This window comes from Brachyhypopomus gauderio, chromosome 4 (genome assembly GCF_052324685.1).
Source record: "Brachyhypopomus gauderio isolate BG-103 chromosome 4, BGAUD_0.2, whole genome shotgun sequence".
Lineage (NCBI taxonomy): Eukaryota > Metazoa > Chordata > Actinopteri > Gymnotiformes > Hypopomidae > Brachyhypopomus > Brachyhypopomus gauderio.
The window spans coordinates 10,304,764-10,330,568 of record NC_135214.1 but is presented as its reverse complement, the minus strand read 5'-3'; the positions used below and the strand labels follow the sequence as shown (position 1 = coordinate 10,330,568).

The following is a 25,805-nucleotide window of genomic DNA, read 5'->3' as shown; positions in this document are numbered from 1 at the left end:
TGTTTTTCTTAAATTGTTCACACCTCAGTTTAGGAAGCATTCCATCTACTGACTGTCAAGCCAATTAGGCAGATTGAAATATTTTCATGAAATATAAAATACATTTTCTCAAAGCAACCAGAGGACTTGAAGAGCAGCTCACCAAACCGCCACATTTTCCCAACTGTGTAGTGAGAACACACACACACACACAAGTGATAACTAGGGAGCCGTTGTACACACATACACACACTAGTGATCACTAGGGGGCTGTGGTACACATAGCGGTGGCCAGCCCTATCCCAGCACCCAGTTGGGGTTAGGTTTAATCAGGTCCCAAGGCAGAACTTCCGCAAGCCTCACCAGTAGATTGTCCTATCTGCTAATAAAGAGCTGGAGATTTAGACTGGTCTAAAATGGTATATTATGAGAAGACCATCAACACGACACAAACAGATCAAACATGAAGTTAAAATGAAGGTAGGAAAGCAATCAGGACCTCAGAAGACAGGAGTATAAACATCTCCAGCTGAGCCTCATGAGGCGGTTTCTCACAGCTGAAAGTGACTCATTCACTGCCATTCAGCATCAGTACCATCACATCTTCAGTTCCAGCTTCAGTAGTGACCTGTGAAAACAACAAGATTCAAGAGGTGAAGGCAAGTGTCCTCAGCAGCTTCAGCAGTGACGTGGGCAGAACCTGGAACTCACGTGGGGAGTAGGAGCGGGAGCGAGACCTGGAATGATACGGCCCCCGGCTGTAGTACGGTGAAGGAGATCTTCTCCTGGAAGACAGAAACACATCATCATCATCCTCTTCTTCTCTGGAGTGCGTTACTCCTCTCACCTCAGGAACAAGCCACAAGCTTCCAGCATAATTAAGGGAGCCAACATCCCTGCATGTGCCCGTGGTTCTAGATCAGCGTTCCTCAAAGTGTGGGGCGCGCCCCGGCCCCCCTGGTCAACAAATTACGTTCACTGCAAGAGGTTTGTCTAATTAACATGGTGGTACAATGTTCAATACCCATCTGGGCAAGAGCTTGATCTTCTACCAGTACAATTCCTCAGGTAAGAGTCCCAACAGCTGCCTCTCTCTACATGACTGAAAACCAATATTAGTACATGATTTAATATGATATTAGTGATATGATATATAAAATTAATGATAAATTATTATATAAGTACATGAAAAATTATATTTGTTATTCATGTATGGGCTTGTTGTGCAGTGTAGGGCGGCGAAGCAGGGCCCATGACTCCCTCAAAGTGTCTTTTTTTATGTCCGTTTGCGTCCACGTGTCCCGGTGTTTGTGCGTGTGGTCCACGTGCTGTTATGTTGGCGTGTCATTGTCATTCGTGTCACCTGCCTATAGAACGCCGTTCAAAAGTCCAAAAGTGCCGTGTTAAGATGTAACTTTTGGACGTCTTAGGACGTTTTAACGTCTTAACACAACAAAATGTGCCATGTTAACACGTAACGTTTGGACGTCTTAAGACATTTAGATGTTTAGGACTTCCATACTATTGGTGGCCGCCAATATACCCACCCCTTGTTGACGTAGAGGTTACGTTTTAGTCACATGTGGTGACATGGCCTCTATGTTGTGGTTACATGGGCCTTACGTGGGCTGTTTCTGGTGCTACGTATCTATCACGTGCCTTAGACGCGGTTGTGAAGGTGTGTTTGGGTTAGTCCATGTGTGGAGGGTGGGTTTATTTGCTGCTTTCACAATGGGGCAGGGCTTTTTGGCAGTGTTTGGATTTCTCCCCTCAGAGGTTGATGAAGTGGTAGCACCTAATTTTAAACGTCGTGTTAAGACGTTAAAACGTCTTAAGACGTCCAAAAGTTACGTCTTAACACGGCACTTTTGGACGTCTTAAAACGTCCAAATTTGACATGTTAACACGGACGTCATTCTAGGCGTTTTGACACAAACGGCTTACCATACCTGCTTGTCGTGTTTCGCACCTGTGTTTTGTTTCTGCGTATTGGTGCGTGCGTGTGTGTGTGTGTGTGTGTGTGTGTGTGTGTGTGTGTGTGTCTGCGTCTTTGTCAGTTGAGCTGTGTTTTTCTTGAGATTGTCTTCTGGTTTTAAGGTAGGCCTTGGATTACTTTACTTTCAGCTTGATTCTGCTAGTCTGTAGTCTACTTGGCATCTATTGTTGTCATTAGTGAAATCAGCTGCCTTAGTTTTCTACATAAATAAGTGGCAGTCCCCTACGACATTGTCTGCTCTTCAATCAACTAAAGCTCATCTTCATTTTTTGGTTAAGTATCACACTCTTGACACACACATCATATACTACCTTCATTCATTCATTCATCATATGTTTTTCCATCCCTGTCCTTGCTCCCTACAGTCGCCGTCAATGCAAACATCACTGCAGAAAACGCACTACCAGTAACCTCATCTACCCTCCACTCTCAACAAACACCCCAATCATAGCGACCGGGGGACTCTGAAACTGCCAGTCTGCAGTCCAGAAAGCAGAGAGAACTCTGCTACTCCTGCTGCCCTGTCATCTGCATTTTCCTTCTCGCACTCTCCAAGACAGACTGGAAGGGGAGGTGGCACTGGATTGCTTCTGTCCAGTTGCTGGCGCTTTACTCCTTGCACTTTTCCACAAATTACCATCTCAACTTTATCATGCTGTCACTGTATGCTTCCCAACCACACTTCACATCATTGTTGTTTATCGTCCACCCTGCACCCTAGGTAACTTCACTGAGGAATTGGACACACTTCTGAGCCTCCTCCCTAACGATGAAACTCCTCTTCTTCTGCTTGGTGACTTCAACCTCCCAACAGATAAACTACAATCATCCGGCGTTCTTCCTCTGCTGTCATCATTCAACCTCAACCTCACCCAGTCTCCTCCAACGCACAGAGCAGGCAATGTCTTAGACCTGGTCTTCACCAGACCACCTGCAGTGATGGACATTGCAGTAACCCCTCTCCACTGTTCAGACCATCACCTTGTATCTTTTTCCTTATCTCTTCCTCCCCACCGTCACACCCTTACTGCTACAGGCACTACCACCATCCGTCGTAACCTTCATTCCATCTCTCCATCAGTACTTGCCTCTACTATCACCACAGCCCTCCCGTCCCATGAATCTTTCTCTTGTCTCTCCACAGACACCACCACTGACACTTTATTGTCCTCCCTCTCTTCATCTATTGACCTCTTATGTCCCCTCTCTTCCAAACCCACAAGATCCTCCCCACCTGCTCCTTGGCTCTCGGACCCCCTGCATAACAACCAACGAGAACTGAGGATGGTTGAGAGGCGATGGAGGAAATCGAAGCTTACTGCTGATCTTCACTTGTATCAGTCTCTCCTGTCGCTATTCTCCATGGAACTAACTGCTGCCAAGACATCATTCTACAAAGAGAAGCTGGAGGCATCTACATCAGATCCACACAAGATGTTCAAAATCTTCTCTTCTCTCCTCAAACCATCCCCCCTCCAACTCCCACTTCTCTTATTGCAGATGATTTTGTCACCTTCTTTGAAGAGAAGGTTAATACGATTCGCAGCACCTTTTCCCTAGTCCCTGTGCCCACTGTCCCCTCCTACTCCTCCCTTTTCTCTAACCTCCTTCTCTCCTCTCTCAGCTGAGATGGTGCTTCAGCTGCTGACATCCAGCAGTCCCACCACATGCCCTATGGACCCCATCCCATCCACACTCCTCCAGACAATCTCCCACAAACTCCTCCCTTTCATCTCGACCATCATCAACAACTCCTTATCTTCAGGAATTGTGCCATCATCATTCAAGGCGGCTAGGGTGGTGCCAATCCTAAAGAAACCCAATCTTGACACCACCAACATCAGCAACTACAGACCGGTATCTTTCCTCTCATTCCTCTCTAAGATCCTTGAATGGGCTGTACACAACCAGCTATCCTCCTTTCTCTCACAGAACCAGCTTCAGGACCCCAACCAATCTGGCTTCAAGCCGGCACATTCTACGGAAACTGCACTCATTGCAGTAACTGAGAAACTCCATGCGGCTAGAGCAACTGGACTATCATCAGTTCTGATTCTGCTTAACCTTTCACCTTGGTGTAGTTGTCGACAATCAACTCTCCTTCACGGCCCACGTTGCTAACACAACACGATCATGCAGATTCGCCCTTCACAACATTCGGAGGATTCAGCCATTTCTCTCTAGGGAGGCCACTCAGGTCCTTGTCCAGTCCCTTGTCATCTCAAGACTGGACTACTGCAACTCCCTCCTGGCTGGTCTTCCTATGCATGCCATCAAACCCCTGCAACTGATCCAGAACACTGCAGCTCGGCTGGTCTTCAACCTTCCCAAGTTCAGCCATGTCACTTCCTTGCTGTGCTCCCTCCACTGGCTTCCGGTAGCTGCCCGCATCAAATATAAAACCCTGGTACTGGCCTACAAAGCAAAGAATGGTCCAGCTCCTCTTTACTTGATGGCCATAGTAAAACCCAGAAGCATACCTAGAGCCCTCCGTGCCTCAAGTATGACTCGTCTTGACTCTCCATAATCCAGGACACATGGGAGACAAGCATCCAGACTTTTCTCTGTCCTGGCTCCAAGGTGGTGGAATGAACTTCCCTTGTGTGTCCGAACATCGGAGTCACTTGCTGTCTTCAGACGCCGACTGAAGACCCACCTCTTTCAAGCGCACTTTACATAATTATGCTTGCGTCTACTGTGCTTTATCGTCTCTTTCCTCAAGTGTTTGTTATAGGTATTGCTTACTGTGTTTTTCCTCAGGTGATGTGTATATTCAGGTATATATATATTCAAAACTAGCTAGCGGCGGTAGGCTAACAACAGCTAGCGTCGCCCTAGCGGGCGGTAATTATCATACAGTTAAGCCCACCCACTAAGAGGGAAGATATGATTGGTCAATTTTACTGTCATTTGAAACTGGTATTGTGCTGAATTATAACTGCCAGGCCCTCTGTAAACGAACAGCAGCAATCACAGTCCTGATAGGGGGAGACACCGGCTCACAGGCTTCCACTTAACCCCTCACCTTCCAACACAGATTGAATAGACACGGTTGAATAATTTATTTGCTTATATTTTTGTAATTGTTTAGATGTTGATTGTCAAACTGTAAGTAGATAAAATAAAATTGGATAATTATATATATAATGTTTTAAGAATATTTTAGGCCCTCTGAGAGGGCGTCGAGGGCCCTGATGGTTCCCCACTGATAATGACTTGGCATAATTGTTAGGTATCATATGACTTTCGTCTAGTGGTTTTTCAGGTTAGAGTACCTTGTGTCCAGGACTATCTATACTACCTTGGAGATTCCTAGCAACTACGTAGCACTTTTGTAAGTCGCTCTGGATAAGAGCGTCTGCTAAATGCCATAAATGTAAATGTAAATGTCTTTGTTTTTCGGTATTTTCCACTTGTACTGTTTTGCTAATGAACCGACTACGTTTATGTCACATCCAGCTCCTCCCTCCTCCCTGGTCCCGCCTAGTTTTCCCCGTTTCCGTGGTGTCCCCTCTATCTGTCATGCCCATCCTCAGTACTCGCACCTGTGTCTCATTTTTACGCCCCTGTCCTCAGTGTATATCAACCCCTCTGTTTCACTCCTCTGTCGGTCATTGTACGTGAGTCCCTTGCTTTCTTGCTCTGTTCATTGGATCACTTCTCGCACTCTTCATGGTCTCTGTCTTGTCTCCTATTTCCTTGTTGTATGTTTTCTCCTCATTCCCCTACCTCCCCGCCTCATGTAATCTGTTCTGGTGAAAGTATGTATGGATTGTTAGTTTCCCTTTTGTTGTGTTTTGCGCTAGTCATGTTTATCTGTAGTCTCGTTTAGTTATGTTTCTCTATGGTTTGTTTAGTCACACGTTTCTCGATTTTCAGTTAGTCGCTACTCCCCTTGTTATATTGTGTTTCTCCCCTTTAAGTTCATGTAGTGTATGTTGTAGTAATGTTCCAGTGAGTGTTGTATTTTCCTACTTGTCTCGTAGTGCCGTACTGTAGTCTTATCCCTTCATTGTCTAGTATTGTTCTTATGTGTTCTGTGTTTCACTGTAGTGTTTTGTCGCCCTCCCTATAATAAATATTAATTTCTTTGCAATCGCGTCATCCCTGCTTCTGGTAAACGTTACAGTTTGTTTGTCTGCTTGTCGTCTCAATTTTTTTGCTTCGCCCTCGCCGCACATTACAGATTATTATTATTATTTTTTTTTTAGCAAAAAAATGTTTTTTTAGATATTTTTTTGTGTAGGCTATATAAAATGTAGCAAATAACACACACCAGAGGTGGGGACTCGAGTCACATGACTTGGACTCGAGTCAGACTCGAGTCATTAATATTAAGACTTTTGACTTGACTTGAAAAAATATTCAGAGACTTAGACTTGACTTGGACTTTTACACCAATAACTTGGGACTTGAATTGGACTTGAACCTGTTTACTTGCAAAGACTTGATTTTTTTTTACCCCAAATCTAAAATTTAAAACGCATATTAATATTTATAAAGTGCGCTACATTAATTTCATTTCCGTCCTTCTGACTCAGACCGGCGTTACACCAGATTCTGTGACCGTCGAGTTTTGTGACCACAGGGGGCGCTATTTCACAGTTTCTGTTCAGAGGCACAAACGCTTTACGAATGCTACGTAAACTACGCTGATGCACTTTCTTTACTCGTTTTGTTGGTGTCCACAAGCCAAAATATGACAGATGTTTATATTTACATTTATCGTCTCTTAATTACATAAATGTACTTAAACAAGATTTACCATCCCCTCACCATTGCAGCCAACAAAGAAATCATGAATGGGATGTACAGGTGAGCCTTTTTAACTGGGGTCACTAATTCTGACGGCAGCCATCAGAATATGTGACCCCACTGAATCTCCAGGTAACAATAGTAGCCTACACCGTGACCCCACAATAACAGAAAACAATGAAAAAATAACCCTAACCTTTTATTAGTCTATATTTAAACATTTTATCCAAATGTTTAGAATAACCATTCGTAATGACAGCATCTTGCTTACGATGATGTCACGTTGAGGACCCCGGCCCCTCCCCTTTGGGCGTGTGTAAACGTTGTCCACGTGCTCTGTCTGCGTCTGTGGAACTCCGTGGTGATGGCTATGTCGTGTGATAATGTGTATCACCTGTGAATCGTCTCGTAATTACATGGGGCTAATGTGGTTTGTCTATTTAATGTGCGCTCGCGCAGTGTCCTGTGCTCGTCGTTGTCTAATGTCCACACGTTGTTGTGTGTTTGTGTATGTTTATCGTGCGCTATTGCGCAACATATATAAGTAAAGTGACGTTTGCTGTCACAAAGGATTTGTGTCTCGTCCTTCACGCCGCACCCACCGTCACAGATGAAGCTTGCTATTTTCGTGTAAAATGATGTAACGAAACATTGTTTAAGTACATTTATGTAATTAAGAGAAGATAAAATGTAAATGATCTGTCATCTTTTGGCTGGCGGACACCAACAAAACGAGTAAAGAAACACATCAGCGTAGCATTCGTAAAGCGTTGGTGCCTGTAAAAAAAAAAGACTCGAAAGGACTTGAAATTCCAAGTTTCAGACTTGGGACTTGACTTGACGGTTGCCTGTCTTGACTCGAGACTTGACTTGAGTTGACTGTCTTTGCTTGAGACTTGACTCGGGACTTGAGGATAAAGACTTGGACTTACTTGAGACTTGCAAAACACTGACTTGGTCCCACCTCTGACACACACACACTGGTGTAGTGATACACACACATACACACAGGTATAGTGACATTTATGACAAAATATACATCATAGTTAAACCCAAGGTAACTAAAAATAAACAAAATGTCCTGAATGTTTTGTGAGATAGATCCAGAAATAACAGACAAAAGCAAAATATAAAAAATAAATTTTCCACAGTTTCAATCTCACAACCACAAAATGAATATTTAAAAATTGTTTTGAGGGGAACTCCAGTGTAAAGTTCCTGATGGGACCCAAAGTGCCACAGTTGCACCAGTGCAGACGGGGCCCGTGTTGTGGTTCTGGTCCCATGCTGGTGTAGGAGGAGGACAGACAGAGAGAGTGCTGTGCTGTCCCTCAACACAGCCCAGCTCTGCTGCCACAGGCCTTTCACTGCAGCCCTACATGTCATATTCTATCCCATCCCCACTCACCCTCAAACACACACACACACACACACACACCACCACCAGTCCCGATTAATGCACTTTACAATGCACACTGCAGAATGGTGCCCTGCCAGTACTCAAATAACTTGGAAGCAGGAAATCTGCACTGCTGCTCTGACCAACATTCTTCTTGTTTCTGGATTTGCAATTCCATAATTTCTCTGCCAGGTGTAAATGGTGAGAACTACGACTAGAACTAAAGACTATGTACTCTACATGCAGCAGATGAAACATTTTTTTACGTCCACAGGACGTAACACACACACAGAAATAAAGAAAAGAGAAAATAAATCTGAAGTAACAGAAGTGAAACGAGACTCTTTCATTCTGCTCTGTACAGCTTATTCTTTATTCTGTGATGAGTTCCACAAAGCAGTCAAGGAACTAGTAGCTTATGACATCTCAAAGTTGCATTACAAAGGGAACATGAAGCTCTAACTGACTACACTAATAATATACAGTCCCTGACATAAGTTCTGTTGCTTATCCATGTTGTGGAAACAAAAGCTTATAACCTGACTTTAAATTCATCGATTGGTTTTAGAAATGACTCATATGAAAGCTGAAACCCTCCCAAATGAGATTTTATTTATGAAAATAAATTTGCTTCACTGCAGAAATATTGATCATTGATTGAACACAGAAAGGTCAGATTTTGGCACGACAAAAGTTTTGTCCCCTTGTCATATAATGCACCCAATCCTAGTTTACAGCCTCACCTGTGCTCACTAATTGATTGGTTAATTAGTGGGTGTGTATAAAAGAACTCCGGCACCCCAGACCGTCACTTGCACTGCAACTTGACCTCTGACAACATGCCAAAAATCCATCCTGCGACCAAAGCCTTGATTATCAAGACACTGAAGTCCAAATCCACTGCAGAGGTGGCTGGCACCTTTAATGTGTCTCAGCATCAAGTACAAAGAATTTTAAAAAGATTTGAAGAGACTGGAGATGTTTTTGACAAGCCCAGGTCCGGCAGACCCCACAAGACACCTCTCGGGGGGAACGTTTGTTGGTTAGAAAATCCAAAGCCAGTCCCACTTCCACTGCAGCAGAGCTCCACCAGGCCTGGTCACCTCAAGTCCCTGTGTCAACTAGAACAGTTTGTAGGATTCTGTCTCGAAATGGCCTCCATGGTTGAATCAGTGCCCAGAAGCCAGCACTAAACAAAAGGCAGGTAAAAAACCGTGTGGCATTTGCCAAGGCCCACAGCTTGCTAAACGGATGGACGCTGGAAAAGTGGCAGCAGGTGGATTTCTCAGATGAATCTTCAGTTGAATTACACCACAGCCACGCAAATACTGCAGGAGAACTACTGGAGCCCGTATGGATCCAAGATTCACCCAGAAAACAGTCAAGTTTGGTGGTGGAAAGATCATGGTCTGGGGTTACATTCAGTATGGGGGTGTGCGAAACATTTGCAAGGTGAAAGGCAATATCAAAAAGTATTAACTACATCTTACATTCCCAATCATAAAAGAGGTCAAATTTTGCAGCAGGATGGTGCTCTATCTCATACATCCATCTCTGCATCAAAGTTCCTCAAGGCGAAGAAGATCAAGGTGCTCCAGGACTGGCCAACCCAGTCACCAGACATGAACACCATTGAGCATGTTTGGGGTGGGATGAAAGAGGAAGCTTGGAAGACAAAACCAAAGAATTTTGATGAAGTCTGGGAGGCATGTAAGACTGCATTCTTTGCTATTCCTGATGACTTCATCAATAAATTGTATGAATCATTGTCAAACCGCATGGATGCGGTCCTTCAAGCTCGTGGAAGTCACACAAAATATTAAATATGGCTCTAATAGCACCACAACGTCATTCACCAGTGTTATGAAGCATATATTTGTATATGAAGTGAATTATTTGTTTGATTTTCACCTTACTTTCTGTGGGTGACAACTTTTGTCTTGCCTTTCTGTGTTCATTAAATTATCAATATTTCTGCAGTAAAGCAAATTTATTTTTGTACATTAAATCTCATTTGGGAGGGTTTCAGCTTTCATATGAGTGATTTCTAAAACCAATCAATGAAAGTCAGGTTATAAGCTTTTGTTTCCACAACATGGATTAGCGACAGAACTTGTCAGGGACTGTAAAAGAGGAGAAGTCACACAAACAATATCAAACATTTAAAAATAAATTATAATTACAGAAAGAGATGTCCTGTTCATTGTAAAAATTGTATGTATTTAGCACAGTGTAGCTTCATATATCTCACAATGTTCATTAAATACTACAGAAAAAAACACCATACATAAATAGCACAGGCACAGAGAGCCATACAGGGAGATTTTGCCGAGCTGACAAGACTGACTGCATCTGTGCTATAGTAATTTATTTTCTTAGAATATTTATAAATATTTCATATATATGCATATTTGGTTTTGTTTTACCAAAATTGCGAATGTGAGTCACAGCACTTCCTGCTGAATGGTGTGTAACTGGATCCCAGCATAGAGAATGATCACCAAACCATTATAGTTACATTAGCATTTCATTCACCTGGACTATTTGTTATTTTTACAAATGTTTTTTAACCTGTCCTACTGTGTCCACAGTTGTGATCTGATACAGGACAGAGAGGGTTCTGTGGCTTCAGGCCATGTTTACGAGCTTGTGCCTCCACAGTTTGGTTTCATGGTGTTTATATGTTACTTCAGGTAGTTACGCGGTGTCTGTCTCAGCACTGCTAGGAGGTCTTCAGCTTCAGGACCCTGGAGAGGGCCGATCTAGCACTGGAGGATACGAGGTAGGAGCTGCCTGCAGCCCGGAAGAACTCCCAGTCTCTGCAGCCATTAGTACGCAGGCTGTGCACAGGGACAAATCCTTCGTAGCCCTGCCATCTTCACACACACACACACACACACACACACACACACACACACACACACACACACATACATACATACATATATGAGGACATTTTGGAACTAGGTTTAAATGCCCCAGACAGAATAAAGCATGGTCATAGGCGAGATTATAAACCAGGATCATTGTGCCTACATACTGGTGAGAAGATAAGGACATTTGTGTAGAGGAGTTAAACATTACAATATGCTGTTTGCTTCTTCTCTGTCACATGACCAAAGGGCAACAGGTCTCACCTGTACAAAACACTGTTGAGTGAATAGGAAGTGCCATCGTAGGAGTTGGCCACCACCAAGAACTGATCATCACCCACAGTGAAGAATTCCCAGTCCAGTGCACTGGCAAAGCAAGGATGAAGAACAGTGTTAGTGAAGTGGAGAAGACAGAGTCCTGTGATGGTGGACATTATGAGGCAGTATCTTCAGTGTACCTGCTCGTTGTGATGTCCTGGAATTTCACAAACCTCTGCGAGGTGATGTTGAGCTCATAAATGGTGGAGTTGATGGTGTAAAGAACTGAGCCAGCACCGTCCAGCCTTTGGCTGTTAGCTACAGCCAAGAAGAACCTGCCACCAATCTGGAACATCTCCCAGTCTACTGCCCCAGAGGTCTGTGGGGGATCACAGCAGCCTGTCACATTCACACTGACCTCAAACATGTCTTAGAAAAGCACAGCAGCTTCTGATTGTGTTTCACCACTCACATTGTAAATGGTGTACGTACTGTACAATGTTTGTGTCCTATGTGTTTCTAATGTGTTAATGGAGCTACTGTTTGTATGCAAGACAAATTTCAGATCTGATCTGATAATAAAGTATTATCATCATCATCATCATCATCATCAGAGCCCAAAACAGCCAGCTCTTAGCCTTGAAGTCTCAGAAACAGTAGTGTTGGAAAACCCCTCTAAAACATGACTGCAAGGCCTACAGGGTTTCTGAGTTGACAACTGACATGCACACATGCTAATTGGTCCACCTGTGCTCTTTAATAGTAGTTCCACCTCCCACTAATTAAAGGGTGTATTTGAGTTTCAACACATGCCAACTCCATTGGTTGGGCATGTCCTGTTCAAGGAAACACTTTTGCTATACTGGATATTTTACTGGTAAGTATGTGCTGAATTTTATCAGCTCATGAAATCTAAATAAATCATGGTACAACTAAACTAAACAACTATAACTAAAACCACCATACCATACCTACCACACCATAGTGCTAAAGTTCTAATGTTTTAAACTTAGAAAACATTTAACTACATATACGTTTTATTTTTCTGAAATTTTTATTTCATTAGTGTTCAAGCTTTTTTATCTCAAATTTAGTTTGATGTGGAATTCAAACTGACTTTCTCTCTGAAATGTTTTATGGCAAATGTTTTATGAGTAACGTCCGAGTTACCATAATGAACTGATGGGGCTGAAAGGAGTCTCCAGCCCAGATGTAGATGGCAGAATTGATGTCTGTGGACTTTCCATTAAAGGTGTTAGCGACCACCAGGAAGTAGTATGGGCCGATCGTGAAGAATTCCCAGTCATACGCCCCAGACGTGGGGACAGTCTGATTCACCTCAAACATCTCCGTGTTTAGGTTCCACTTGTAGATCACACTGTCAATATTGTGATTCATTTCCCCTGTAAATGTATATATATATATGTTGTTTATCAGAGGTGGGGACTCGAGTCACATGACTTGGACTCGAGTCAGACTCGAGTCATTAATATTAAGACTTTTGACTTGACTTGAAAAAATTTTCAGAGACTTCGACTTGACTTGGACTTTTACACCAATAACTTGGGACTTGAATTGGACTTGAACCTGTTTACTTGCAAAGACTTGATTTTTTTACCCCAAATCTAAATTTTAAAACGCATATTAATATTTATAAAGTGCGCCCCATTAATTTTATTTCCGTCCTTCTGACGCAGACCGGTCCTCTGCTTTTCCACACTCTGTACGTTGTGTGTGTGTGTGTGTGTGTGTGTGTGTGTGTGCATGAGCTGCAGCACAACCAATCAAATTGGGGGGTCAGCGAACGTGAATTGTTACCAGGCGGGGTGTAAAATGGACACAAATTAAGTATTATATCGCGATCGATCGATCGCCAGTGGTTGGTGCCAAAGCGAACTAGTAACTCATTGAATCATAGATAAGGATCAGAGGTAAATAAACTAGATTTTTTTTTTCGGCGTGAGAAATCGGATGTGTGGCGTGAGAGCGTGTGAAGACGGTCAAATGCGTGTGTCTCACGCTCAATGCGTGAGAGTTGGCAACCCTGGGTTCTGTATCTGAACTCGGGGAAGAGAGCCTCTCTCTGTCACCATCATATCCAGTTCTATCTCAGCATGGATTGTGTATTTGAAGACATCTACGTCGAGAAAAAAATATATTGACAAAGGTGGAGCGAGTTTTCAGCTATGGGGACATACATCATTCTACGGCCTCATCGTGCACAAATAACATACAGACTTTTGGCCAGTTTGGTCTTTTGCAAATGCAATGCAGAATAGTTTACTGAAATGTCTAAAGTTGCATTCCTGATTCCTGTTAATTGTTCAGTTCTTATATTTGTTTGTCTTGTGTCACTCACACATGGACACACATGTTCTCCAAGAAACCAGATAAGAGAAGAGAAAAAATGCTGTTAGAAAAAAAGGGAAAAATGCTGTTAGAAAAAAAAGGGAAAAATGCTGTTATGGTTCTTTGTATTGTACTGTGAAAATATCAGCACTTTTTATTTGACCATGGAGTTCTACCTATGACTTTTTCACAGAATATTTATTTCTGGAAAATTGTAGTTTAAAGTATGAATATTTTTGCAGCTAATTTTAACAAATTGAACTGTGCAATAAAGAGGTGTAATTTAATTTTTTTTTATACTTCGTGTTTTCAGTTGCACATGTTTTATCAAGATTTGAGGAGAATACAGATTTAAAAAAAGAACACGTCTATTATTTACATTTAAAATATACCTGCAACATTGGTTAAAAAAAAAAAGACTCAAAAGGACTTGAAATTCCAAGTTTCAGACTTGGGACTTGACTTGACTGTTGCCTGTCTTGACTCGAGACTTGACTTGACTTGACTGTCTTTGCTTGAGACTTGACTCGGGACTTGAGGATAAAGACTTGGACTTACTTGAGACTTGCAAAACACTGACTTGGTCCCACCTCTGTTGTTTATTATTATTATTAAAGGATTTATTTAAAGTCTTCACTGAGCACCAGGGTCTTTCCTCTATGACTGAAACATTCTTCTCATCACTACCCTCATCATCACCCTAATGCTAGATGGCTTCTTTATGCTCAGGCATCTGTATGGACAGCCCGGGCTGTCAGCTGGTGCAGGTGTTGGGGCCTTCTGGGCTGTGTCCCGTGTGAACAGAACTCTGTCATGTTTGTCCCTTCTGCTTTGATCAGTGGCAGAGCTGCATGGTTGAACCCACAACAGCAGGAACACACACACACACACACAGCTTATCAGACCAGAACATGCACACAGCTTATCAGACCAGAACATGCACACAGCTTATCAGACCAGAACACACACACAGCTTATCAGACCACAACACACACACACACACACACACACACTGCTTATTAGACCAGAACACACACACAGCTTACCCGACCACAACACACGCACAGCTTATCCGACCACAACACACACACAGCTTATCCGACCACAACACACACACAGCTTATCCGACCACAACACACACACAGCTTATCCGACCACAACACACACACAGCTTATCCGACCACAACACACACACACAGCTTATCAGACCACAACACACACGCACAGCTTATCAGACCTGAATACACACACACAGCTTATCAGACCTGAATACACACACACACACACACACACACACACACACACACACACACACACACAGACAGCACTCTCCTGACAGACAGCACTCTCCTGACAGACAGCACTCTCCTGACAGTACACTACTTCATACACTACAGTGGCACCGCCCAGACACCACAGAGCCAGTGTAGCAGGAGCGTCACCTTGTCTGTGATTGGCCACGGCGAGGAAGGTGTCGTGCTGGATGTGGAACGCCTCCCAGTCCCGTGCGCTGTGGGTCTGCAGCGTCTGGTGCACCACAAACCGCAGCTTCCTGTCACTCCACTTATACAGGACCGACAGCTCCTGCTTCCCAGAGCCGGGCGCTCTGGAGTTGGCCACCACCAGGAACCTCTAACACAGCAGAATACTGGCAGTTACACTCGGACCTGAAACAGGACTCAGTTACACACGGCCCTGAAACAGGACTCAGTTACACACGGGCCTGATACAGGACTCAGTTACACACGGGCCTGAAACAGGACTCAGTTACACACGGGTCTGACAGACTCAAATGGGTTTTACACATACATTTATTTTTAGTGTAAGGCTGTTTTGCAACAGATTATATACAAAAGATGATTGTGATGACAGTTTCAGAGTTTAATGAGCTTGTGTGTTCAGTAATTTAAGGTTGGGGTTAAAGCCCTTCTACATCTGCTCAGAGCTCCCGAGCACCTGGGGCAGCCACCTGGGGCAGATAGCTGGGGCAGATAGCTGGGGAGGGGTGTTTGGAGCAGGTGTTCATGCCCTTCACATCCCTCATCTTCTTTGCTCTAACTGAACGTCTCTGGTACATTATAGTTTACTGCTTCTGACAGCAGCTGTGCTATAAATCAGCCTAAAGGCACGTCCTGCACCACCCTCATGTGTTACTACAACACATCAAACCTACACCCGTCTCATCAGAGGCAGAGCCACAAGAAGGACAAGACAAATGCTGTGTAGTGGGCTCGTTGTTTGTCTTACACTGCTTATCTCACCCTATTTATCTCTCACTGTGCAGACAGAGGAGCAGAGGACACAAACCTTTTTGCCCACAGTAAAGAACCTCCAGGCCTGTGCGCCGTGTGTTCTGATGTCCTGGTACCGCTCAAACCTGCTGTCTGTCCACCTGTAAATGGCTGATCCAAGGTTGGAGTCACGGTTGGCGGTGGCAATGAAAAGGCCCTGAGTGGGGATGTGGAACACCTCGATGTCGAACGTCTCCGAGCTGGTGAAGAGCTCCTGGTGATCTTCCAGGTAGTCTAGCCTCTCTTTCTCTATGGAGAATGCATTCATTACACAGAGACATAGAGATGATTTAGGAAATCACATACAGTGTGAGTGTGTGTGTGTGTGAGTGAGAGAGAGAGAGAGAGAGAGAGAGAGAGAGAGTGTGTGTGTGTGTGTGTGTGAGTGTGTGTGTGTGTGTGTCTGAGAGAGAGAGAGAGAGAGAGAGAGTGTGTGTGTGTGTGTGTGTGTGTGTGTGTGTGTGTGTGTGTGTGTGTGTGTGTGTGTGTGTAAAAGATGCAGACCATGCAGCATTGTTATCCAGATGCTGCCATCACATATGAAGAGAGCTCTCTGGTGTGTGCTGAACCACAGCTGACCCTCCGCCCAGCTGCCACAGGGGGGCGGGGTAAGAGTCACCCGCACCTCCGCCTCTATGAGCATGGGAGGGGGGGGGAAGATGGGGGGAGAGGGAGAGAGAGAGATGAGATAATACTTTATTCATTAATAATAACTCTGTAAATATGTCTAGTGTTATATTCCAACCTATAATTGTGTCTATAATACTGTCTTTTATCTTTATTATGTTTATACCTACGTGCTTTCTGTTAACTGCTTTGGCAACAGTGTATATTACTACGTTCATGCCAATAAAGCATTGTTGAATTTAATTGAGGAGGGGGAAGAGAAAGGGAGAGAGAGACATAAAGATCCTATTTATTCTGATCTTTTGAGCTGCTGGTAACAGCTCGTTTGATTAGATGAACTGTGAATGTACTGAGGTTAGGGTCAGGGTCAGGGTTAGGGATAGGGGAAGGATCAGGGTCAGGATAATGGATAGGGATAGGGTCAGGGTCAGGGGTCAGGGTCAGGGTCAGGGTCAGGGGTTAACCTTGCACATAACCTTGTTCATAACCCTGCTGGGCAAAAATCAGTGCCTTAGCAATAATATGTAAAATCTTGATGTTAAACTGTTTTTACAAATGTGTTTTGGTTGTGCAACCCCCTGCCTTTCTCAGTACAAACTTTGCCAGCATCTCCCACAGTATGGAGACCCGGTGAGACCCCTCACTCCTCTACACCTGTCTGTCTTCTGCTCACATCCACCACTCACCTGCAGATCAAGGTGCTGTTCACATCCCAGTGTAAAGTTAGACAGTCCATTTGTACTCATAGCAGTTACAGAGTAAACACAGCACCTCTGGCAGAGCAGGCCACAGCATATAGAGAATCACATCCATTTAGTAAATCCAAAATGCACTGACTAAACACCTCAAAAGGCAAAAAACCTTATTTACTCGTTGTCATTACTCATCTTCATCATCTCTGTCATTACTCATCTCTGTTACTACTCATCTCTCATTACTCATCTCTGTCATTACTCATCTCCATCATTACTCATCTCTGTTATTAATCGTCTCCATTATTACTCGTCTCCATTATTACTCGTTGTAACCCAGCACGCGCTGTGGAGAGAGGAGGCGGACACAAACGCTGAGGAGAGCGAGATTTAATGAAGGGAATTCCAAAATCAGGGTCGAATAGAAAGGCGGAGGTCAGATCAGTGAGGGAGTCGAACATGAAACACGGAGTGAAATGACTGAACGATATACTAGAAATAAAACACGGGCAGAACGCAGAACAAACAAAAGAACCAGGGAAGAGAAAACACAGAGCGACTGGGCAGTGAAAACAAGAAATACTCATGACGGCAGGGAACACAGAACCAGAATACACTGGAATGAATACATACATGAACACACTTGAATGAGTACCGAAACACAATCACCGACAAGGGGCTAGGGAAATACAGGGACATGAACTAGACACAGGTGAGGACGATGATAACAAGGGCGTGGCAGACAGGGGAAACCAGGGCAACAGACAAGCAGGGCGGGATAAACTGGCAAGGAATAGCACGGACACGGGGGACAGAAACACCGGAGTGACAGCAAGGAGAGGGGGGCGTAGCCCTACGTGGCACTCGTGTGCATTGTTACTTATCTCCATTATTACTCATGTCCATTATTACTCATTTCCATTATTACTCATCTCCATTATTACTTGTCTCCATTGTTACTTATCTCCATTATTACTCATGTCCATTATTACTCATTTCCATTATTACTCGTCTCCATTATTACTCATGTCCATTATTACTCATTTCCATTATTACTCATTTCCATTGTTACTCGTCTCCATTGTTACTCGTCTCCATTGTTACTCATGTCCATTATTACTCATTTCCATTATTACTCATTTCCATTATTACTCGTCTCCATTGTTACTCATCTCCATTATTACTTGTCTCCAATGTTACTTATCTCCATTATTACTCATGTCCATTATTACTCATTTCCATTATTACTTGTCTCCATTATTACTTGTCTCCATTGTTACTCGTCTCCATTATTACTCGTCTCCATTATTACTTGTCTCCATTATTACTCGTGTGCATTGTTACTTATCTCCATTATTACTTGTCTCTGCATGTTAACAATATTTTTATGTGAAGCAGATTTGACACCTCTAAGATTTATGTACGCTATAAATGTTACAGGTCTTATATGTGTTACAGGTGTAACATGGGTTACATGTTTTAAGTAGTATAGTACTGTACCTTGTTTCTAGCAGTCTGAGTCCAATTTCTTACCGTAGGGGTAAAGAGGAAGTTGGTTGGCTGGCGGTTTGACTGGTAGGTGTAACAGAACCTTGGGGACCAGGAGGACAGACAGTCTTGGGTCAGAAGCAGGACAGAGTCGAGAGGATGCGTCAGAACCAGGGAACAGAACCAGCTGTCGCATCAGCCCCTAACAGTCCGAGAGAGGAAGTGATGTCATGTGATGTCACATCAGCACACCGAGTCACATCAGCACATGGGAGTGTGAGCAGGTGTCACTCCAGTTCTACTGTGTGACACATACACTGCTCACATTTTTGAAAGTCTGAGCCAGAATTGCACATTCACAAAAAATGTATCAGTTACAGTAATAAAACTGTGATGTGATTTTAATCATAGATCACTTAACACTATACATTTTAAACACTATATTTAAAGTTCTTTGAAAAATATTTTTCTTTGAAGAATGATAATTGATGGAATTGATAATAATGGTTTATTGATTGATTGTAAGGGTTTATAACTATTTCAGTACATGAATGTGTTGGTTCCTATTTACAGTAAGTGTTGCTATGAAGCAACTCCACCATTCCAGTGTGCTGTCCATATTAGAGAACAAACCACTCCTTCACCTCCTGCTGCCTAACTATAACCCTAACCTTAATCTTAGCCCTAACCCTAACCGTAACCCTAACCCTTACAGAGAACAAACCGTTCCGTCTTCTCCTGCTGCCTATGAAGAATGTGAAGCCTTTTGTGTCTAAATCCTCAGGAAAAGGCTTCTCCATCTGCCTGGGTGTGAGGGATGAAGATAAAACAGTGTAAATGATTGAACCCAAACACCAGACAAAGACGAAATCATCACCCAGTCAAGCTGATGGTAACTCACAGCTCTAGGGGGACACTGCAGTCCACGGTGAGGACAACGTAGCGTCCAGTCACTGCCAGGACCAGCGTGTGCCAGTGGCCATCGGCTACTCCCACTTCCCTGAATGTCACACGTTTGGTGTGACCCCCCTGTGTCTGTTGCAGGAAGTGAAGTTTGTCGTAGGAGAGACGCATGCCAACAAGAAGTTGGTCAGACTCGGTGTGGAGAAGAGTGAAGACATACTGGTCCTCCTGCACAGTAAACACACACTCACGTTAGCACTGGAGAACACCAGGCTTCAAACACACACTCACGTTAGCACTGGAGCACACCAGGCTTCAAACACACACTCACGTTAGCACTGGAGAACACCAGGCTTCAAACACACACTCACGTTAGCACTGGAGAACACCAGGCTTCAAACACACACTCACAATACACTGGAGAACACCAGGCTTCAAACAAACACTCACGTTAGCACTGGAGAACACCAGGCTTCAAACACACACTCACGTTAGCACTGGAGAACACCAGGCTTCAAACACACACTCACGTTAGCACTGGAGAACACCAGGCTTCAAACACACACTCACGTTAGCACTGGAGAACACCAGGCTTCAAACACACACTCACGTTAGCACTGGAGAACACCAGGCTTCAAACACACACTCACGTTAGCACTGGAGAACACCAGGCTTCAAACACACACTCACGTTAGCACTGGAGAACACCAGGCTTCAAACACACGCTCACGTTAGCACTGGAGCACACCAGGCTTCAAACACACACTCACAATACACTGGAGCACACCAGGCTTCAAACACACACTCACGTTACACTGGAGAACACCAGGCTTCAAACACACACTCACGTTACACTGGAGCACACCAGGCTTCAAACACACTCACAATACACTGGAGCACACCAGGCTTCAAACACACTCACAATACACTGGAGCACACCAGGCTTCAAACACACACTCACGTTAGCAGTGGAGAACACCAGGCTTCAAACACACACTCACAATACACTGGAGCACACCAGGCTTCAAACACACACTCACGTTACACTGGAGCACACCAGGCTTCAAACACACACTCACATTACACTGGAGCACACCAGGCTTCAAACACACACTCACGTTACACTGGAGCACACCAGGCTTCAAACACACACTCACAATACACTGGAGCACACCAGGCTTCAAACACACACTCACGTTACACTGGAGCACACCAGGCTTCAAACACACACTCACATTACACTGGAGCACACCAGGCTTCAAACACACACTCACGTTACACTGGAGAACACCAGGCTTCAAACACACACTCACGTTACACTGGAGCACACCAGGCTTCAAACACACTCACGTTACACTGGAGCACACCAGGCTTCAAACACACACTCACGTTAGCAGTGGAGAACACCAGGCTTCAAACACACACTCACAATACACTGGAGCACACCAGGCTTCAAACACACACTCACGTTACACTGGAGCACACCAGGCTTCAAACACACTCACGTTACACTGGAGAACACCAGGCTTCAAATACACACTCATGTGTGTGTGTGTGCGTGTGTATGTGTGTGTGTGAGTGTTATTCTCTCACATTGCGGAGCAACTGTGGGATCTTCAGGGTGAGGACGATGGAGAACTCAGCAGGGAAGAACCTGCAGTGGGGGAGCAGTTGAGCTGCTGGGAAGCTCAGGCTGTGGGGGGGTCCAGAGAGCTGCACTCCCCGGGAGCCCTGTGACTGCACCATCCGCACACTGCTCTGCTGCCCCCTGCTGGCCGGAAGCACCCACTGAAGGAGGTCCAGCGGCAACAGATCTGTGGAACAAAAACATCCAAATGAGAGATGAGAGATAAAAGAGATGAGAGATGTGACAAATGAGAGAGATGATAGATGAGAATAATGAGAGCGATGTGACAGATGAGATATGAGAGATGAGAGAGATGTGACAGATGAGACATGAGATGAGAGAGATGACAGAAATGAGAGATATGAGTGATGATAGGAGAGAGATGAGAGATGAGAAAGATGTGATAGATGAGAGATATGAGAGATGAGAGAAATGAGTCAGATGAGAGAGATGAGAGATGTGAGAGATGGGAGATGAGAGAGATGAGAGATGTGAGATGAGTCAGATGAGAGAGATGTGAGATGTGAGAGATGAGAGATGAGAAATGTGAGAGATGAGAGATGTGAGAAGAGTCAGATGAGAGATGTGAGAGATGTGAAATGTGAGATATTAGAGAATCATTGCAGAAAACCTGTTTAGCCTCACACTATCATATCACAAACCACTACATACCACTGACCACACACACCTCATTCACCATACACACACACACACACACACACACACACACATACACACCACTCACCACACACAACTCTCACCATACACACAACACTCACCATACACACACACCACTCACCACACACACAACACTCACCATATACACACACCACTGACCACAAACACCTCTCTCCATACACACACACCACTCACTGTACACATACACACACCACTCACCACACACACACACACACACACACACACACTCCACTCACCATATACACACACCACTGACCACACACACACACCACTCACCATGCACACACACCACTAACCACACACACACCCCACTCACCATGCACACACACCACTGACCACATACACACCCCACTCACCATACACACATAGACCACATACTACACACCACTTACTACACACAAACACCACATACCACTCACTCTACATGCCACCCACTACACACACATCACATACCACACAACACACACACTATACACCACTCACTACACACACACACTGTATCACTGTGTAATGTGCTGAAGATGTCTGTCTGATCTGTTATTCTGTCATGAGCTGAAGATGTCTGTCTGATCTGTTACTCTGTCATGTGCTGAAGATGTCTGTCTGATCTGCTGACTTCAGCTGGGGCTTCAGGTTCAAAGGGCAAGACTTCTTGTTTTGTTTTGATTCACCTCAGAAATCAAAGTGAGACGCGGAGCAGTGGAGCACTTTATAGATCAGATTTCAAAGTACCAAAGAGCCCGGACACAGTGTAGATCTTTTAGATCATTCTAGAAAGCAAACACAACTTTTCAAACAGCACTTTTCAAACATCACTTTTCAAAATACTTCCTGGTCTGATGAGCTACTTTGAAGTCTGGTCTTTTCAAACACATGCATAACAAGAAATGCAAGAAAAAAGTCAACAAAACAAAAAAGTCATTTTGAAAATATTCTAAAACTTCTCAAAGTGCAAAACGAAAGGGTCAGTTTGAAAGAAGTGGTGTTATGTTTAAAGGATGTGGTGCAAAGTCTGTGTGCATGTTGCACATGTTTATGTTCCAGTCAATACTTTATAACCTATGAAACCAGAACAGAACAAGAATAATTCGATTATCTCTGCAGTGACACCAGTGAAAATCTCCAACAGAGCATGTTACATTGTCAGACCCACAAATGCTGTGTAGTGGGCTCGTTGTTTGTCTTACACTGCCCCGCCATATAGACTCAGACCTACACAGACATACAGAAGCCTGGAAGCTGAAACAACTCTCTTTGATTTCTGACCCCTAAATGCAACAGGAGGGTCACTCCATCTGGCTGCCCTGTCATCAGGTGTGACTACACCTCACGGAAGGTGAAAAAGAGTCACACCCTCTTCTGATGGGTGGCTACACGACTATGGACATCACAGTTCAGAGAGACACAGGACTAAAAACGTTGCTTTGATGTTGTGAAGTGCAGTGTGGATGTGTGCTTCGGTACTTTTTTAGCAATGAAAAACAAATACAAGCACTGAGACTCAAAGGCATTAGTGCTCACATGAGTTTAGGGCAGGAGAGACAACCTTAACCCTAGGATAGTCTGAGGTCACCCATACACCCAGGAGCAGATAAGATGTTTGTGTTGGTTAAACAAAACTATGCATAGCTGCTCTCTGGTGAAGAGTTTTCTAACACCAGAGGCCCAACATTTAACACAGCACCTGGATACCATACCTACTTAGGAAGGCTCTGGCTGAGGACAAGGCGTTGAGGACAGGGTGGTAGGGACAAGGAGTTGGGGACAAGACATTGGGGACAAGGTGATGAATAGCTACATCAGCTACTATTGGGTCTCCAGAAGTGGGAACAGTTCATCTGCTGTAGCCTTATGCTGCTCTAAGGGACAGGGTTAGGATTAGGATTAGGGTTAGGATTAGGATTAGGGTTGGGATTAGGGTTAGGGTCAGGGTTAAGGTTAGGATTAGGGTTAGAGTAAGGGTTTAGGGTTAGGAAGGAAAGACCTTCAGAAAACACATAAGCATAGATTTCTCTCTTCCACCTGTACCCTCAGTCTCCTGACTGATACAAACAGAATTAGTGATCTTACATAGTTTACTGAACTTGAAGTGTATAATTCTTCAGCAGTTTGGTATGAAATCTGAAGTACAAAGCTTTACTGGAATGAATTATTGCCTTTGACAAATAGCATTAAGAGGGCAAGTTAGAACTAGTACTAAATTGGATGTTTGTGAAGCTTCCTGTAACATTATGGTTTAATGAAATACCATGATTTAGATGAACACCTGACTTGTTGTTAGTATAAATGATTAAACAAACAAAATGATCATAAAATTACAGATTTGGAAATATAGACATGAGGAGTGTACCTGTGTCAGGTAATGAGTCGTACCTGTGTTGGAGGAGATGTACCTGTTTTGGGTGATGAGATGAACATGTGTTGAATGAAGAAATGTACCTGTGTCAGGTGATGAGGCGTACCTATGTCAGTTAGGCAGATGTACCTATGTTGGGTGAGATGTACCTGTGTTGGGTGAGGAGATGTACCTGTGTTGGGTGAGGAGATGTACCTGTACAGGGTCTCCATGGTGCTAGATGACCACTGACAATGCAGCAGAGAAGAATCAGGCAGTCAAGCAGCATCAGAAGGTCTATCATTGCCAGGTAGGTCCAGACCTGATCACCTTCTCCAACACCTCATGATTGCCCAGCTCTACCACCGCAGACCTCAGCAGCACCAGGAAAGTTCTAAACATGCAGACGTCCATGCAGGAGCGAAGAGGCGCATCCCTCCATGAAAGTCTCCACAGTGGATGAAGATAGAAGTCACAGTTTACATCACAGAAGCAACGTCCAGAAGCTCTTCAGATGTGGACATCAGCAACAAAATTACTCAGGAATTGTACACCAAAAATAAAAATCAAATTTAATAGTTAATCAGTCTGGAATCCTGTAGAACAGCTGAAGTGAACTCTGAGAGAAGGACAAGGTGCTTCCTCTGCTGTGTGTGTGACAGTGGAACTTCACCCACACGTTCCAAGCTTGGTGAAGTGTATCAACCTTGCAGATATTTACATGAGAATAAGTCAGGTGTGGAGAGGAGGGGTCAAATCTGAGCAAGAAACAGAGTGACAAAACAAATAGCAGAGGGAGTGAGTGAGGGAGTGAGTAAAAGAGAGGGAGGGAGTGAAGGAGGGAGGGAGAGAGAGAGGGCTTCAAGCTTTGTTGTACAAAATCTGTAGTCTTTTCTTAGAAGTGGTGAGGAATTCCCCCATCCTCTTTATGTAAGGGAGAGAGAGGAGTGGAGAAAGAAAGAAAGAGAGAGAGAAAGAGAGAGAGAGAGAGGAGGGAGAGGTGAAGAGAGGAGGATAGAGTTGTCCTAACCTTAATCCTGTTCTGTTAGGGACTCTGTCCTGAGTTTTCAGGGTCTACCCTCCAGACGCTGTGCATACTCTGTGTGAGCATGCAAGGCAGATGATGGGCAGGTTCTTACACTGCAGAGCTGATATAATGTCAGCCAGTTTATTTGTGAAAAAAGGTTTGAGCTCCTGTAGAACAAACATCATGAGGTTTAAGAGCATTTTACACAGGTTTAGTCTACCACATAAACCTGTGTACATCCCTAAGAGCTAAGCAGGACTCCCTTCACACCAAGACAGGATGACCCTGGCTCATAAAGGCTAAACCCTTTTCAGGTCCTTATTCCTCTGCGAGGGGCTGGGTCAGCATCTGCTAACACAGCAATGACACGGTGCACCATGTCTACCGAGGATGTTCTGTGATCTTCCGTTTATTTTGTCCTGAGTACCTCTTGTACCTCTGAGTCCAAGTGTGATTGGAGGATTAGGACATATTAAGGCAGATCAGAACAGATTGGGCCTCTTTGAT

General features: G+C 44.1%; 1 protein-coding gene across 1 annotated transcript; it reads right to left on the bottom strand.

The window, feature by feature from the left end:
• Window positions 1-10,290: 10,290 nt before the first annotated feature.
• On the bottom strand, window positions 10,291-25,138 carry tspearb (thrombospondin-type laminin G domain and EAR repeats b). The gene is made up of 12 exons (XM_077002129.1): window positions 24,488-25,138; window positions 21,204-21,424; window positions 19,609-19,838; window positions 19,421-19,511; window positions 18,753-18,909; window positions 16,405-16,533; window positions 15,917-16,149; window positions 15,052-15,241; window positions 12,431-12,663; window positions 11,461-11,639; window positions 11,267-11,368; window positions 10,291-11,005 (listed from the first exon to the last, which is right to left on the bottom strand). Exons 1-12 carry the CDS (start codon window positions 24,573-24,575, stop codon window positions 10,852-10,854), a joined length of 2,007 nt encoding a protein of 668 aa, XP_076858244.1. The 5' UTR covers window positions 24,576-25,138; the 3' UTR covers window positions 10,291-10,851.
• Window positions 25,139-25,805: the final 667 nt, after the last annotated feature.

Bases quoted from the DNA above. Each gene is read 5' to 3' on its own strand.
- tspearb (XM_077002129.1), bottom strand. From the start codon at position 24,575: ATGATAGACCTTCTGATGCTGCTTGACTGCCTGATTCTTCTCTGCTGC. The intron at 19,839-21,203 runs GTGAGAGAATAA...TTTACTGTGCAG, and splicing joins TCCCACAGTTGCTCCGCAAT to GAGGACCAGTATGTCTTCAC. The intron at 15,242-15,916 runs GTTTGTGTCCTC...CTGCTGTGTTAG, and splicing joins TCTTTACTGTGGGCAAAAAG to AGGTTCCTGGTGGTGGCCAA.